Source organism: Lolium rigidum, chromosome 1, assembly GCF_022539505.1.
Source record: "Lolium rigidum isolate FL_2022 chromosome 1, APGP_CSIRO_Lrig_0.1, whole genome shotgun sequence".
Taxonomy (NCBI): Eukaryota; Viridiplantae; Streptophyta; class Magnoliopsida; order Poales; family Poaceae; genus Lolium; species Lolium rigidum.
In genome coordinates this window covers 106,963,656-106,981,534 of record NC_061508.1, presented here as the reverse complement: position 1 = coordinate 106,981,534, position 17,879 = coordinate 106,963,656, and the positions used below count along the sequence as shown (strand labels likewise).

At 47.4% G+C, this 17,879-nt stretch overlaps 1 protein-coding gene across 1 annotated transcript; it reads right to left on the bottom strand.

Moving 5' to 3' along the window:
• Nucleotides 1-1,310: 1,310 nt before the first annotated feature.
• Nucleotides 1,311-6,440, bottom strand: LOC124679257 (nucleolar and coiled-body phosphoprotein 1-like). The gene is made up of 5 exons (XM_047215056.1): nucleotides 6,091-6,440; nucleotides 3,999-4,974; nucleotides 3,564-3,836; nucleotides 3,073-3,164; nucleotides 1,311-2,193 (listed from the first exon to the last, which is right to left on the bottom strand). The coding sequence occupies exons 2-5, from the start codon at nucleotides 4,947-4,949 to the stop codon at nucleotides 1,311-1,313; spliced, it is 2,199 nt and encodes a 732-aa protein (XP_047071012.1). The 5' UTR covers nucleotides 4,950-4,974; nucleotides 6,091-6,440.
• Between the last annotated feature and the right edge of the window lie 11,439 nt (nucleotides 6,441-17,879).

The window sequence follows — 17,879 nt, the reverse complement described above, 5'->3', positions numbered from 1 at the left end:
TCCCACACTAGGGCTTTAATTTTCTACCCTATATAAACACGAACCACAAGCCTGAGAGGGTATCGTTTCCGCCTATGGTCCTAGAAAACACACAAAAAAATCAAAACCCAAAGACCAAGATTCGATCTCACACGGCAGCCATGGCGTCCTCGTCATCTTGATGCCCTTGTCTAGCCTGCTCGGATCCCCTCCCTCCCAAAAACTCTGGGCAAAATTTCTCTTTGGGAGTCCCTAGTCTTCCAACCCCTTCATGGTTCTCAGGTCCTCGCCTTGCTCGATGGTACCGATACTGCACCGGCAAAAACTCTGCAGGTTGAGGATGCAAACAAAAACAAGACCAGAATCCTGATTCTTGCCTACACCACGTGGATCGCCCATGATGCTACGGTGCAAGGGTTCATCGTTAACTCGTTGTTGCTAGAAATTTTCGCCCATGTTGTTGGGCTTGAGACCACCGGCGAGGTTTGTACTATCATCACCAACATGTTTGCCTCGGTGTCAGAGACGAAGATCAATCATTTGTGAGGTGCTCTCAACAATACAAATAAGAATGATATGACCATGGCCAATTTTTTGCCAAGATGAAAGGCTTCTTCTCGGAGCTCGCCACCATTGGAAAGCCCGTTGAAGAAGATGAGATGTTTTGCTATATCCTCATGGACTCAACGGCTCCTACAATTCTCTAGTGTCCTCCGTCAACGCGAACCCAATACAACTCTTGATGATCTCTTTGGTCAAATTTGTGCTCATGATATGCGCCAGAACATACTCTCCGAGAGGGGCTAGGACACCGGCACGTTCAGCTCCTCCACCAACGTATCTCAACGTGGTCACACTGATGAGCGCAACTCTCACACTCGTGTCGGTGGTGATCGTGGTTGCAATGATGATCGTGACCACAATGAAGACCATCAACACCATGATGATGGAGGTCATTGTGACGATGACCGTCAACATTGTATATGAACGAGAAGATTTTCATTTTGCACATTCTTTTTTTTTACAAAACTTTCCATGACACATTTTCATTTTACACATTTTTTTACAAAACTTTCCATGAAACACTTTTTTTTACAGAACTTTCCATGACACATTCTTCTGCATGCATGAACGAGAACATTTTCGTTTTACACCATACACTTTCTCCACTTCTCTTTCTACCTGATAAAAATGCAAAGGAAATACAAAAAATACACATTTCTTTCTTTAGGAGATTGGTCACATTTCTTGGCCCAACCAAATTCCTCAACTTCTAAAAGGCAAGCCCAACAAAAACCTCCTTAGTACCGTCATGAAATTTAAAGCCCACGTCACCCCTTCCTCCCGTTCGCCGCCGGCGACGACTCGCCGAGCACGGCGGCGGCCGAGTCGACGTTGGTGAGGAGGTATTCGTATATCTTCTTCCTTAGCCGCTCTATCGTCTCCTCCGGTACACCGTTGGACGCAGTGGCAGGGGCCGCGTTGGCGACGGGCTCCTCGCCGCCCGCGTCGGCGGGCGGAGCCGGCGGTTCCACCACGGGCGGCTTCCCGATATCGCTTAGCCAGTCGTTGACACGCTTCAGCTGCGGGAGCATCCTGGCAGCACGGTCGCGGTCCCACGGCGCCGCCGCCGCCACGTCCGCATCCAGGAACCGCTCCACGAACGATAGGAACCACCGCCTCGACTCCTCCCCGAGCCGCCTCGCGAGCTCGCCCCTCTCCTCCGCGCCGCCTCCTCTCTCCCAATCCGGCGGAGGCGCAGTCGCTGCCGTTACTGCAGTGACAGCGCCCGCCCGCACCTTCCCCTTCGCGGGCGACAGCCGCGACTTGGCTGGCGGTGAGGCTTTCACTGCCGCCGGCTTCGCCGACTCGTCGACGAGGACGACGGCCAGAGGGGAGGCCGCATTGGCGGGTGTCGGTCTGAGGTTGTAGAGGGAGAAGGCGGAGAGGTCAGTGGCGAGACCGGCGCCCACCCAGGAGGCTGCACGGCGTCGGCGCTCCGCCGCAATGGCAAGGGACTCTTCGTCAATGCTCGCGGCTTCGCCCACCGTTGATTGATCCGGTGAGGTCGCTGTAGAGGTCGAGGCAGCTGCTTTGGCTAGCGAGTCGGCAACGACTGTGGCACGCGACATGGCTGAGTGCAGAGCAAGGAACTGCTCCACGGCTAGCTGCGGGTTCTGCTCCTCTGCCGTCGAGCTCACCTCGGCGTACGAGCTGCTCAGATCACCAGACAACAATGTCAATAGAGGTAATAGTAAGTCCTTACTGCATCACTGTTACGTGGTTGATAGTTCACATTCTAAATAAATTGTTATAATGTTACAGTAAAACTATTAGTTGAGCAGAACTGGGAGCTGAATAAGACACTAGAATGCATGCTTTCAAAGAATTAATAGTGTTTCTAGAGGACACATTGCAGTAGCAAGTACAAGTAGGGTGTACTTCTAGTTTGGCAGTATGAACAAGAATCGGCACACATTGAGTGAAGATGAACACTGGCAGAACCTAGCTTGCTGCGACAAGAACATGTGAAGTGTAAACACCAGACATGTGCGGAAATAATCACAAGTCCGTGTATGTGTCAAAAGGCGAGGGAACCAGCCAAGATGGTTGATAGCATCATTGCATCATGCAGGCCAGCTAGAGCCAAGGCATTTGGAATGTGTCAATTATTTCAGGAACCATGTGAGATAAACATCAAGAGAAGCACACCGTATCAACTATCAAGGCTGTCAAACGATTAGAAGAATAGAAGCCATGTGAAACTTAAGATGCTTCCCACCAGTTGCTGAATTTTGCATACTCGAAAGTTGAAAGGAAATGAAGAGCTAAAGCGTAGTACATCTAAAGATTTTCAAACATGTACAATTTACTGAATAAAAGCTATCATTAGGTGCAAGTCTAAAAAAAACGTGGTAGTTGGAAACTTAGAATTAAGATAAATTGAGGTACTGCAAGTCTTAGGAGGAGGAATAACTCAAGGTCATTGGATGATAGAATCTTGAAGGCAGTTGAGTTGGTAATGCCATGAATTGTTGTTAATTATAGGCATCATAAACTAAATAAATTATGTAATAAGGCGATAAAAATTACCTTAAACATCGAAGCAAGCTCTCTGCAGCAGAAGCTTCTTGTATGGCTTCAACTGCAGCCATTTGTGCCGCATCCCTATACTTGGTAAGCTCCTGTAACAAAATAAAATGAAATCATGAAGCACCAATATATAACATAAAGCACTTAATTACCACAGGCTAAACTGGTATCTTATCATCCCCTCCTGGGCAAATATGGTACATTTTTAGCAGGCCGTTCTATATTTGCTTCAACCAGTAGCCTAAAGGAATGGATGAAAATATTTACAACAACAGGAGTATAGAGTCCCAACTGGTAATCATTCAAGGAGTTTACGTATACTTGAATTTTCACATATCTGATCAAAATTCTAGCAGACCTATTTATTAATCCAGTAGATAACCATAAGAAAAAGAATGCTCAACTGGTTATGGTGCCAAAAAGTTAGAAATGGACATGACATGTATTAAGAAGTTAGTGATCATGTCAATGAGCTAGCTACCTAGCCATACCTTTCCTAATTTAGCAAGTGGTGGAGGAAGCGATGTCCATGAAGTGCTTGGATCGGTCAGCTTTTTGTTATTCGCAGCAATCTTCACTAAATTTGTCATATTGGTGTTGCCTAAAACCCCTGACGACCGCCTTATAGGAGAAAGATACTTATTGATTGTTCTGTCAGAATCATCTGAGAGAGCACTTGACGTGCTTTTCCTGGGAGGAGTCTGAATCTTAGTGTCATCCTTGTGTGAGAGCTTCTCATCTGGTGGTGGTTTTCGTCTAGGAGTCTGATCACAAAGAAACAACAAGTTTGATTGAATCAGAACAAGTTTAAGCATCATTGTGTTCCCAAAATGTAGATTCTATGGAGGTCAATGTTTGGCACGAATTAAACACAACACACATATTTAGTTATTTACCCATATAAATGACAAGCATAGTTAGCATACCGATGTGCTCCTATTCTCGGGCTTCCTGTCAGGTTTGGCCACCTTTGAATCTGAATTGCCTTTGCTTTTCGTATCGGCCTTCCCTTCCCAGCTTCTTCTCAACGCCTTTGGTCCCGACTCAATACTTAAGAGAGTATTGCTAAGCAAGTTACCTGCAGAGGACTTCCTCCCTGCTGTAGTAACCTTCAGCACAGAAGCAGCCTTTTCTAACAAGGATAACTTAGATGGCGATGACTTGTCTGCTCCTTTCGCTTTTGCTCTCAGCTTCATATCATTTGGCAGACTTTCAAACGATGCAGGCAGAGAACGGACACTGGTAGGCGATGAAGGTGTCGACCTAGCAATGTTCGGCCTCACCTTTGAGCTAACCGCTTCCTTCTTATCGAAAAGGCTAGCCAGCGCTTGTTTCGAGAGCGAAGAGTTTGACTTGGTCAGCTGCGGTTTCTTGCTTTCGGCCCCGCTGCTTTTCACAGAAGCGTTTATCTTCTGCAGCTTGCTCTGCTCTTTCTCCAGTGACAGAGCGCCGGCATCCTTGGAGCCATTGACCGATGGCTGCACCTTCTTGGTGCCAAGGAAACTGGAGGAGCTAGTCATCACAAGGTCCTCCGGACTACCGACGCAGGCGTGCCGGCCTGGAACCGGCCTGACCCCCCTCAAGATCGGCACCGGGGTGGCAGCCTCGAGACGGTCCACGTGGATGAACTGACCCAGCTGAATCGTGTCGCTCAATATGAGATCATGCTGGTCCTCCGGCAGGGAGACGTAGGTGGCGTGAGACGAGTCGGACACCTTGAGGTAGAAGCCCTGGTTGGTGAAGAGGTCGCTCCCGGCGAGCGCGGGGACAATGCTGACCACCTGGAGAAGCGACGAGCGGTGCTCGCCGGCGACCTTCACCTCGCTGTTCATGTGCTGAAGGAGCTTGAGGAGGACCCCGGGCACGAGCGACGCCATTGCTGCAGCTCCCAACGCGCATCACCTGCACATTATTGTCCAGCACGATTCAGAAACCGCGATCATCATTGGATTAAAAAGGACTGGGGGGTGAATTGGGACTGAAAAGAGGGAAATTGATGATGAGTCGGTGGTACACGACCTGGGCTAGTCCTAACAAAGGGAAAAAAGATCTGCAACAGCCAACTGTAATAAAGGTTACAGCTTTCTAGTGGGGGCTTAAATCCAAGCTAACAAGTCGTACTGCAAACCCTTTTTAGGCTCGCAAGGGACATCTAAGTACTTGACTGTCTGCACCTGTCACAAATGCCAACCAGTAGAGACACAGAAAGGATAGTTAAGGACAGTAGAAAGACAAATTACCCGCTGTCATTTTCTGAACCGGGAAAGCACAGCAAAATGGAGAGACACAGAAGTTAGCTTGAACAATCTAAGTGCAGGCAAAAAGGTGAAGATAAGTGTACGCCCTCCGTCTTACTAAACGTATCTGAGATTTGTCTAAATTCAGATGTATCTAAACATAGTCTGAATTGAGACAAATCTCAGACATGTTTCTCATGGAACCGAGGAGTACCTACCGACCCAGCATTACGAATTGAAGGGAAGTAAATCATCATGGGAAGGCCAGCAATGGTGGCGGCAAGGGGTACGGCCGTGAGGGGTTGAGAGTAGGGACGGTGTTGTTTCTCGGAGAGGATTTATAATTGGTTTAGCCGGGAGAGAAACAGGAGCATCAATGAGCAGATCCAAACGCGGTCAAAGCGGGCAAGTGGACCTATCCTATTCCAACCCACAAGTGCATATGAACAAATGTAGAAGACAGGGCTGGAACTGAAAGGGAATCTCGAGCAGAGCTTCCTCTGTTCATACTTGCCACCGAGCAAAGCAGAGTAGCACGAGAAGCAAATGGGCATTACAAATGTGCGCTGTTAGCATCTCTAACAACTAGAGCTAGCTAGGCAACTAACCAGTGGTCAACCAACTTCCCAGCTGAACTGCAGGGGAGGGAGGAAGAGAGAAAAACAGAGATGGATGGAGGAAGTAAGAGAGGAGTTCCTCACAGGTCACAGCTCAAGCTTTAATCCGGCTTCTGCTTGGGAGAAGAAGCGGAGCAGAGGATGAGGAGGAGACGTGTGCGCACCTGTCGAGGGAGGCCCGGTGAATGAATCCCGTGAGGCGAACTGCCCGGCTCCTCCGTGTCAGGCTTCCCGTGAAGAGGAAGAGGGGAGCGTGGGCGGAGAAGACGGTCGATTGAAACTATCTTCCCGTGCCGCCGGTGCTGGCGTGCTGCCTGCTTCCGCCGTCCGCCGCAGCCTATACGAGGAAAGACGGCGGCTTTCGCGGCGCGCTCCGCTTCCGCTCTGATCAGGAAACCTCGCACCTTGGCCTGTCACATCCAGGAATCCCGCCCGTTGGCCCTCGCAGCTCTCCCTCAAAACATGTGAGGAAGACGACTGACTTGTTTGAGCTGAGCGCACGCGGGCAGCGAGCAGTAGCAGCAGCGGGCACGGAGAAAGAGGTAGCGAGGCAGTACTGGAGCACTGTAGTGTGGAAAAGCACTCCGCGCCTACGGGATCGTAGGGTGGGACCCAGGAGTCAGCGGGTGCCGTTACTACGGTGAGGCGTCGCTTTCCGTGAGGCAAAGCGGAGTTCCCAGGACGAGCTGGACATGCATGGGTAAAATCTTTTGTTTTACTAGCAGGGCTCTGAGGAAAGAGGAAGAGGACGAGGGTGTTATGAGAAACTTTTTTGTTCCGTCTAAAAAGAGTACATATGCTTTTCCAGTGTATGTATAAAAACAGCGGAAATCCATTTTGGCTCGTATGTGTAGATGCCGCCCCCTCTCCTCTCCCGACCCCCACCCCAACCCAAACCGCCGCCGTCGCCGATAACACCGCCAGGACAAAGATCCACGGGGTGTGGCGGCGGCGGGGGCCCTTCCTCGTCGACGTGAGTGACGGCGGACGGGATCTCATCCTCGATGCAAACGGCGGATCGGCCGGCGCGGGTGATGGGTGGCGGCGGCTCTGTGCTGCGGACCCCTCTCCCATAGGCTCTCCCCCGCAGCACACCGGTAGGGGCTGGTGGTGGGCGGCGGCCAGGCCCATGGTGGAGGTGGCCCTCTTCTTCGTCGGAGAGGGTCGACCTGCGGTTGGTGGGGGTGGATCTATCGATCTATCACCGCTTTCCGGCGGCGTGTTGGAGGAGCATGGAAGCCGGCGACGGTGTCGCCGGTGGAGGGTTGGAGTGGCCAGCCCGGGATGGTCACCGACGTGGGGGTCCGACCTGTATAAAGGCGGCGGTCCTAGGGCCTCTCTTGCGTGAAGAGGAAGACCTACCGGAGGCCTGGACTCGTGATCTGGCCGGTGTGTTGAGTTCCGGAAGGCTCCACCGGCGAATGTAACAGTGCTTTTTGCGTGGAGTTTGCTGGATCGGTGGTATTCGGTCGTGCGCACTCATGCTTTTATTCCGACCGATTGGATCTAGTGTTGTGGTGTAGTGAGGGAGCGGCACGAAGCTCTTTTTCTGTGTTGACATCAAGTGACTATGGATCCATGATGAAAGTCGGAAGAAGAGAATTTCATGAAGTCTGGAGGGGAGGACTAGCTAAGGGAGGTTCAAATCTCCGCGCTGTTGAGAGACTTACTTGGTGTTCCGGGCTTCACAGCAGCGGTATGAAAGTGGGGGCGACAACACAGGTGAAGTTGAGAGTCCTACCTTTCAGGGTGAAAACCCAAGGTCTGGCCTTAACTAGTTGTGCCTGGCAATGACCTTGTTGGAGGCATTGTTTTGAGAGTGGGGACTATCTTCAGGGTGAGAACCTAAGATCTATGATCGGGCGACGACGGTGTTAGAGCACTGTTCCCTTGTTGGAGGCGTCGTTTTTGGAGAGTCTGTATTTCAGGTGTTGGCTTGGCGGTGGATGTATTGCTGTTGTTAGACCCGAGATGCTGTAGCGGGATTTTTGTTTCTTAGTTTTTTTTTTTTTTTTTTGGACGTGTGCATCCGTAGTGCCATTAGGGTGGTACGTTGTTGCAAAGGCTGGGTGTAATTGATATCTTTTTTATATTAATATATTTCCTTTATCGAAAAAAGTAGATGCACCTATTACTAGAAAAATATATTTTAAAAATTGACAATAAAATTGGGCCGGTGTACTTCCAAACATTTATGTCTGTACACAAAGTGTTCCGAAAAAATATTATAGTTTTCGGCCTGTTCAAAAAAGAAAATTTCTGATGCTCCAAAAAAGTTTTTCACGGGACAGTTATTTGTCTTTTTTACATAGGTCACATATAATATTTTTTCCATGCAAAACTTTTGTGAGCTAACGTAGGACGTCCGGATGCACTGAGAAACTTTATTCGGAATCTTTTAACGTTTTGAAAAACGCCATGTCCTAAAAACAGGCCAAACTGTAATTTGGATAGACCATCGTAATCGAGAATGTTGCAGAATTTCCTAGGATCCACACGAGATGTCTGAAACCGTGAACATGAGCATCCAAAAGGTAATCTAGGTGAAATTCTTTCTTTCTTTTTCTCACTATAAATAATTTTAGTACTGTATTCTGTCTTCACCCTTCCCTGATTTCTAAACTGTTGCTGTATTTTCAGATATTATCTTTTCGAGCTGCTTGTTTGACATTACGACAAGTTATGCCGATTCTTTGTTGTGACAGTTTACTAAGCATGAGCTCAGTCCAAGTGTCTGCCAGCGGCAACTAACTTAGTTTGGTCAACGACTCAACGGCTCGCCGACAGCCCAACTTAATTGGATAATTGCCGACACTTTGCAGTAGTTTGACTTCCAAAAACCATGCTACCAGCAGTACTACTGTACTGACTTCTACTCCATCGACATCCAGGCTACTTGAAGAGGCGTTCATCCCCCCCCCCCCCCCTCTCACCTTGCTACAGTAGTTGGGAGAGGTTTCCCCTACTTTGGGCTGGACGGAGGCCCTTGCCGGCGGCGATGACGCCGGCAAGTGGCTGAGGCTAGGCTCCAACCTTCGTAGTGTATATAGTAGAGTTAGGTGTAGTGGTTCCATAGTGGCGTCTTGGAGTAGGTCACCAGTTCTTCTCCGTCAGATCTGGTGCATCTTGTTGTTGGATGGTGCGGCGGCGCGGCTCCGGTGGCGGGGGCGGTGGCTGGCGCGCGACCTCGGCTCAGGCATCTCGGCAAATAAGACGGGTGGGAGCTAGTGTTTCCTGATGCGGTGGCGCAGCCTCGAGGAGCAGACCCTAGTGGTTCTCCGTTCGTGTCCGAGGTGGGCGATGAGCAGCGCGACCACGGCGAGCTCGGTTAATAAGCGCTGGCTCTAGCAGCTTAAGCTCCTCTTTCTCCGAGGTGTCCTTTTGGCCGGCCTTGGCGGCGAGGGAGAGGGCACCAACGGCGACAGGGAAGCCTCGGGGGCTGGCGAGACTCATGTGCAGTTTTGAGTTGTTTCACGGTGACCACAAGAGGGTCATTGATCTTGGATGCCAAAGGATGGCATCAGTTGACGCCAGCCAGGCATCTCAGCAACCTCCTTTGGAGGCCCGTTTCTGATGATGCGGTGGCGGCACTTCACGCCTGCTTGTTCCCAAGTGGCCATGTCCCCGGCGAGGAAGACGGCGGCCGCCAGCACACTTCACCCTCCAGCGGAGGTGTGGCAGCTCTGGATCGCGTTCATGCAAGTTCCTTAGAGGTTCCCAGTGCAAAATCCAGGGAATTGTTTGTAATTTCTTTTTTATTGTGACCCTTTATGTAACTTATACTACCACCTTGACTAATGCAGCAATGCAGCATAGTCTAGGTCCTTCGGACCTTGCCTCTTTAAAAAAAAAAAAAAGACTTGTAATCGTACAACGTACTGACTGTGAGCACACATGCACTTCCTTATCCATGCAAGGAGAAGGTTGATAACTTTTTCTTTGCAACCAAAACAAGATTATAAATCTTAAAGAGCAAGAATGTTTCTGTACAACAGTATATCCGTTCACTAATACTCCCTCCGTCTCATCAAATATGTCAGAAGTTTGTTAAAATCCGTTCCTATCTAGACACTACATTCGAATTTAGACAATTTTTGTACATGCTCAATGGGACGGAAGGAGTATAAGATGTTCGGTTCAGGGAGTGGTGTTTTGACACATGGGGTCATATGATCTCTTTATTTTGAAATGCATCTTAGATACATTTTAAAATATTTAAAAACTTGAAACAAAAAATCCATATGTATGTCTTCACGTGCTACACGTCAACAAAGTTGTTTCATAAAAAATTCGACTTGTCTTGTGACGTGTGTAAAATAGACAAAATTTGGTGCTAAAAATAAGACTTATCACAACATAAAGTTTCTTTTTTTATATAGACCACAAAAAATTGGTTTTTTTCGAAACATGACGAACGCACATATATTATGAACATGTATGTGCAGAATTTTTTGACAACATTTTTTGACACTTCAAAATATATTTTCTTGGTAGAGGGAGCATACGCACCCTGGAGCCAAATTGAATTTCCAGTTCAGTTTTTTGTAGATTCATCTCTTTTGGTACGTGTCTAGTCTACTTTTAATATGTAGATATATTTATTATGAGGTGTATCTAGTTCACTTTAAATATTTTAAATTAACATCCTATTTATAAACAAAGGAAGTAGTACATAATCCAGAAAATGATAGTAAGAAGGACAGAGTTTATCCACTCTACATGCATGCATTTTGGTCAGCGTTGGGAATAATAATGCAGTCGGTACCTCGATCATAATACTACTACCGACTGGTAGGGATCTCCTAACCACTGTATAATACTGTATGCATATGCATTGCCGGTTGGTATCCATGCATGCGTTGCATCATCCAAAGTACAGCTAAATTCTACTGCATAATTATATGGATAACAACCCCATAATATATTTATTTGGTTCTGATTGAACAGTGCAAGGAATCTCTCACTAATTTATAGTGTTAGCTCATTTTGATGTTTACAGTGGCAGACTTGAAAAGTAAGGAAACAGAGTGCACACTTTTCCCCTCGAAATTTAAAATAGAATCATTTGATGCTGAACCCAAGTGCTCGAAGAAACAAAAGGATCAAATAACAAATGGGCTCCATCTCGGTTTGGTGCCAAAAAGGGTAGTACTAGTACTTGTGCCCCCATTAACCTAGGAAATATATGGTACTTTTCTCTAGCTTTGCCTTTGCTCGTTCTGCAAGGCACTAACACTCCAGATTGATCCAAATGTGCAAGTACCTGATTGACTGAATGCATATATATCAGCATATGTATCTCCAACTCCAAACTTAATTACCTCATGTAAATCTTGTGCGTTCAAGGCTATGCTCCATGCTGGCGACCAGAGATACTGGGCTTTCCAAGTAATAATAAACTCGGATGAGATCTGCATACTGTTGTCGACTGGCCGATGCGTAGCATGGTCCATCCAGATCATCGCAGAGGAGTGGCGCATGCTGCAGCGGAAGTGCATATATATCAGCATATGTATCTCCAACTCCAAACTTAATTACCTCATGTAAATCTTGTGCGTTCAAGGCTATGCTCCATGCTGGCGACCAGAGATACTGGGCTTTCCAAGTAATAATAAACTCGGATGAGATCTGCATACTGTTGTCGACTGGCCGATGCGTAGCATGGTCCATCCAGATCATCGCAGAGGAGTGGCGCATGCTGCAGCGGAAGAAACAGTTGGTGAGCATGTGCTTTGTCTCCTGTTCCTCATCTCTGAATATAAGAGCATCTCCAGTCGCGTCCCCCAAACCGTCCCCCAAAGCGATTTGGGGCGCGTCGGACAAAAAAAGCGTTCCAGCCGCGTCCCCCAAAGCCCTTTTTCGTCCGGCGCGCCCCCATTCGGTGTCCGGCGCCCGAGCCCGTCCCCGTCCCCACGGGGACGCACGGGGACGCCGGACACAACGAGCGAGGCGGGGAGTGGCGGGGCCGACCCGTCAGCGGCACAATTAATTTAAACCTAACCGTCGCCTACCTCGCGACGGAAGTTATTGACGCGCAGCGACGGTGCAGTTCCCGCAGAGGGCGCAGCGACGCGTCCCGTCCCGCTGGATTTTCCAGTTTAGGTGACTGGGTGTGCCCTCGAGTGTTCTTTCTTAGCAGCGAACACACGAAACCTTCGATGCACGGCCTAGTTAGGTTTAGTTTCTTTGCAATATTTTATATTTGTGTCCACCATGGTTCAAACTATGTATTAGTTTGTGGAAAACCATGTTCCAAGCTGTGTTTTCGTGTAAACCACGTTCCAAATTATGTATTAGTTTGTGGAAATTGAAATAAAAATGCTAGAAAAATTATTTTAAATGTTTGGGGGCGGCGTTTGGGGGACGCGGCTGGGGAGCGACGTCCCCCAAACGCGGCACGAACAAAACACGTCCCCCAAACGCTCGATCCGGCGCGGTTTGGGGGACGGTTTGGGGGACGCGGCTGGAGATGCTCTAAACCAACTTGTTCCTGGACACATTTTCCTGTGATATATCTCATCTTAGAGCATTTCCTTTCCTTTTTCCGCTAAATAAACAATGATGTGCTCATGTCCGCATCCGTGCATGTGGTAGCTGCACGGGGCGTCGGCCCCAACGTGGGTAGACCAGAAGAGCCTCGTGGCTCCATCTCACAGGATGACAAATCAGCGTCACCCTGCCGGAGACAAGGATGCTGAAATTGATCAGACTGCTCATAGTGGGAGTACATCATACATCTTAAGATATTTTTGTGACATGGTGCCAATAAATGAAGAGAGTGAGGTGGTAATTAGCTATGTTACTAGCCATAGTGCTAGTATCATGCATCCTAGCCCCACCAAAAATGCTGATGTGGCAGGTAATTATGGATGAGAGAGAAGATTAGAGTATCATAGGTAGATACTGTATCATAGCGCACATCACGAGAAAAAGTTAGTACCAAATAAATCTTGTACACAAATTTGTATTGGGATTCTACAAATCAATTAATATAGCAAACTATGATACTAGTCTATGATACTATGCATTATGGATCTAGTATCATAGAAAAGTATCATATGCATGATACTACTATATGATACTGCCCACTATGGCCAGCCTAACATCAAACCCCAAGGCAAAATAAGTCTACAACATAATAAATGACACAATGCATGACACCACATATAAGTTACTACCCACTATGAAGCTAATAACCTAGACTAGTAACATGGCATATGTTACTAGTCTAAGTTACTCCCCACTATGACCAGCCTCAGTGAAAATTTGTTTTCTTACTTGACCGAATATCGCTTATCCATTCTCTTTTAATCCAAAGAAAATACCGATGGAATTCCTGCAGATTCTGTAAAAGAGTACCACGGATACGACATCCTACGGAATTCCGGCGTCCCGTAGTCAACTGGGCACACGCTCCATCGCGCTTAAGGTTATTTGTTTCTTGATTTCTAAAAATACCAGTGGGCACCGGGATTAATTACCGGTTACCGGATATACGGGCCAAAAAAAATTCAAACAAAGTTCAAAATTTACATAGAATCCATCAAAAACTATCATATTTGGGAAAATTACACAAATTTTAGTAAGTACTGGCCAATATTTTCTTATACCGGTAGGTACCGAAAAAATAGGTCAGCGTGATTTCAGAAATATCGGCCGAGAAAAAATAAAACCAGTCACGCTACTTTGCTTTTTTTTTTTTGCGAATCAGTAGTCTTAGATTAAGTGACAGGATTACAATCACTCGCAAGAGTGTTAGTAAGAAAACCTAGGTTATAGTTGATCCACAGTCATCTCCTCATATCACTACTAGCTTGCTTAGCACACAAATGAGTCGTAGAATTTGCATCGCGTCCAACAACCAAAATGCTAAAATTAGTAAAAGCCCTCCTACTTTCTCTAACTTTTTGGCAAATAGCTCTAAATTCTGATCTATTCTCATCATCAGAGCACGTTCAATAGGATAGCCAACCGCTGGTTATAAACCAAATGTCATATCATCTATAGCTAATTTATAGTCAGCATGTACAATAGTAAGCTATAAACATGCCCTACTTTATTAATATGTGGCCAACTTTTTACTCTCACAAAATATCTAGAAGCACGTGCTAGAGCTGGCTCCACTCTTCTTCTCTCTCCTCTCTCTCCTCCAACTATATAATAATATTTTATTTTAATCTTTATAGCCAGCTGACCTAGAATTTATTGTACTTGCTCTCAAAATTACAAAAGTTAACAGCCACCAAAGAGTCACTTTCACAACACGTGGATATCCGCTCTCTTGTGCTAGCCTTACTCTTTCACGAATTGCTAGTGCCTCCATAGACAAAGCACTTGTAGCTACTTTGCTGAATGCTGCAACTACATCTCACATGTACGGGGGCACATATGGTTTCCTTCCAGTGACCACAGTATGGCCAGTATCACTATAAGGGCATTAGAGATTCTCCGGCGGCTCAACGTAAATGGAAGTAAGTGACGTTTGCGCCTTTATAGACAGAAAATTGGGAAAACCGCAGCACATCGGTCTAACACAAACTGGCGAATTTTTTTTAAATAATACGAATTAATTATTTAATTCTAGGACTATCACGCGTTTTCAAATATTTCCAAAAGTGTGACTCGGTCGGCCTGTAGCAGGCCGATTGGACAGCCTCGTTGGTCGATAGCTGACCAACTGGGCCAACTGGGCTGCTACAAACCAATTGGCTTGCTAATACCCGATTAATTGCATGGATGTATTTCCTCCGTTCGCATGACGCTTAGGGTTAGCAGGAGTATCGCTACACCATACTGATACATAGTTCATACATAAAGTCTGATACATAGGTGATGCATACATAAATGTCTGATACATAGATACATAAATATCTGAGACTATGGACGACGTCTGGGGTTTCGTGGGGGCGGCGTAGCACGGGGTGTCCAACCGAACCTGTCCGGAGCCCTGGTTATGCGAGCAGGGATCCATGAACCGGACTCGGGGTCGTACTGTGTCTCCTGTGTGGGCTCTGGTGGAGGAGTCTGCATACCAACATAGTTCTGCTGCGTGCTGTAATACTCCATGTGCTCAGGATCCTGATCACTAGCTCCCCATGAAGGATTGGACACAGTGTGCTGCGTGTATCCTGTACCACGAAACATAAGTGATGTCAAACTAAGTGGAGTATAGTCTATATGAAACACAATATATAGAATACTACATACCCTGTGTGTATCCTGCTCCTCCCATGAAAGGGGCTTGTCTGCTGCTGCCAGCTGGTCGAAAGCGGCTTGCTGTCGATAGTCTTGCAAGTCGTCGAAGGAAGGAGTGTGATCTTGTTGCTTGCCACGACGAACCTCTGCCCGGTCGGGGAGGTGGTGGTGCAGGTGTCGCCGTCGGCGTGAGGCGAGGCCGTGATCCGTGTTGATGGTGCGAAAGTCGTCGACGGAAGGAGTGTCTCTGCTGCCACGGCCGAACCTCCTGCCCGGTCGAGGAGGCGGTGGTGCAGGTGTCGCGGTCGGTGTGAGATGTGGCCGTCGGCTCGCTGCTGTGTGGAGGGTCGCGGTGGAAGGAGGTGGCGGCGGAACGACGTCGGAACTATGGCTGCACGTGATAGCCGAGTAGATCCCGCGTAGCTTGTCCTCGAGTCGCCTCAACCAGGACACATGTTGGTCACGCTGCAGAAGAGGCGCACTGGACACTTGACGTGTGTACCGAACGACGTCGGAAGGCGCTTGATTGGTGTGCCTACTCGCTCACCGATGACCTCTGACCTAGTGGCCTCAACCAACCGTGCAAAAGGTAGAAGTCCAGCCCACTTCAACCTACAAATTCATATAAGAATCCAATTAGTATGTGCCAGTACTTCAAATTGAATATACCAAATAAATCGCACATACCTCTGAACCCAACCGGGGTGTATCTGCCAATTTTGATTACCCCCGCGTGTCACCATTGGTGACAAGCTATTAGGGTTGGCCTCTAGCTTGGCCGCACGGTGCGCCCTCTCAATGTCCCTATTGAGCAATGATCTTCCTGCCATTTCTGTAAACAACAAAACATTCGGTATTACTCATTACAAATGATAACATAGTTGCAAAACCAAAATGACATAATACGGATATAAATTATTGTAACGTACATGACCATAATAAAATTGCAAAGTAGTTCCATACTTATTAATTCATTGTTCAATACATAAAAGTACAATACGATAGGTTCACATTTCAAATTGCAAAGTAGTTTCGTACTTATTACAAATTCATTGTTCACTACATAAAGTTGCAAAGAAGTTGCGAACTAGTTTCTTCCCCTTCCGCGACGTCCCCTCGTGCCTCGCTGCCCCCTTCTTGCTGTGCCAGTGCCGAAGGTTGGACAATTAGTGTCCCAGTGACCAAATTCATTGCATAGGAAACATTGTCTCGTTGGCCCTCCTACTTCAGATTCATCCATATCATTCCGGATGCGCTGCGACGGCCTTCTACCGATGTCTGTCCTCAGTAGCGCCGGGTGTGGGATATATCGCCTTTCAGTAGGGTTTACAGTGTTGAAATTTCCCAATGACCGAAATCCTTGCAGCTCTCCGGTCCAGGTGTTCAGCACGGCCTCCTTAAGGTAATACGGAGAGACGAACGAGATTTCCGGCATCCCAAGGACACCACAAACAGCTAGCACATGCGAGCAAGGAAGATGAAGCAACTTTGGTTTGTTGCATGTGCACTCGCACGTTGGCCATTCTTCACTGCCGATTTTCACATCATGCGTCCTCTGCGGATTCCCACACCCGAACCTATCTGTAGGTAAGCGGACTTCGAACCTTCTTTCCACATTTCCAATGGGAACAACGGCGAGATGTCTAGCTTTCTCCTTCTTCTTATGCATGTACTCCATAATCTTCGAACAATACGGTGTGCCTGGGTTGTTCACCATATGAATCTGCGCCTTCTCGCGTCTCTCTGTAATATTTAACTGTGCCCATGAAAATACCCTCTACTATAGCTGTAAGTGGCAAAGCCCTATTGCCTCTCAGCACAAAGTTATACGATTCTGCGAGGTTGGTTGTCATGACGCCGTATCTAGCTCCATGTGTGTCGTGCAACAAGGACCACCTCTCCGTAGGCTCGTGCTCTATCCACTGCTCAAAGTTTTTAATCTGCCTTCCCTCCCTTATCCTTGTTCCGGGCGGGTCAAATCCTGGCAAATCACACAGACCTTGGGGTTCCTTGTAAACTGGTGCTTCTACCGCTGCTGTTTGTGCTGCAACTGCCTGCATATGTGCTGCTATGTTTGCATATCATGCTGCTTTCATCTGCACAACTTGTTGCTTCGTGAACTCCTGGAGTTTGGTATGCAAAAAAGTATACTTCCACTGCTGGTTCTGGATGCACAGCTTCTTGAAGAGATTCATAAGGTTCTTGTTCCTGAATTGTGTGTAAAAATTGGCCCCCAGGTGGCGCATGCACCAACGACTCTGAATGTCAATCCATGGCGTTTCTTGCCCTGGCTCTTTCAGTGTCTTAACAGCTTTCAGTATACCTGCATGCTGTCATGAAGGATGCAAACATTCGGCGTGTCCTTCACAATTGAAATCTTCAACTGTCTGAAGAACCATAACCAGCTTTCGGTGTTCTCACTCTCCACGAATGCAAAAGTGAGTGGCACGATTTGATTGTTTCCATCCATTCCAATGGCGGTCAAGATTTGACCCTTGTACTGACCGGTGAGAAACGTGTCGTCCACACATAACACGGGTCGACAATGCCTGAAAGATTCGATGCAGACACCGAACGAGAAAAAAACTCTATGCGAGAACCACCGTAAGTTGGGTACTCCGGCAAAAACAAGTCCTGGATGTTTATATATGTGTCTGGGTTCCTCTCCTGCAGTGTCCGCAATAAACGAACAACTGCGTCGTATGCGTCTCGAAACGAACCAAATCTCATCTCCAGCGCCCTTTGTTTAGCCCTCCAA

Excerpts from the sequence above, each read along its gene's own strand:
- LOC124679257 (XM_047215056.1), bottom strand. The coding sequence starts at position 4,949 with ATGGCGTCGCTCGTGCCCGGGGTCCTCCTCAAGCTCCTTCAGCACATG. Across the intron at positions 3,837-3,998 it reads CCGAGAATAGGAGCACATCG|ACTCCTAGACGAAAACCACC; the intron begins GTATGCTAACTA and ends CTTTGTGATCAG. Across the intron at positions 2,194-3,072 it reads AGCTTGCTTCGATGTTTAAG|CTCGTACGCCGAGGTGAGCT; the intron begins GTAATTTTTATC and ends TGATCTGAGCAG.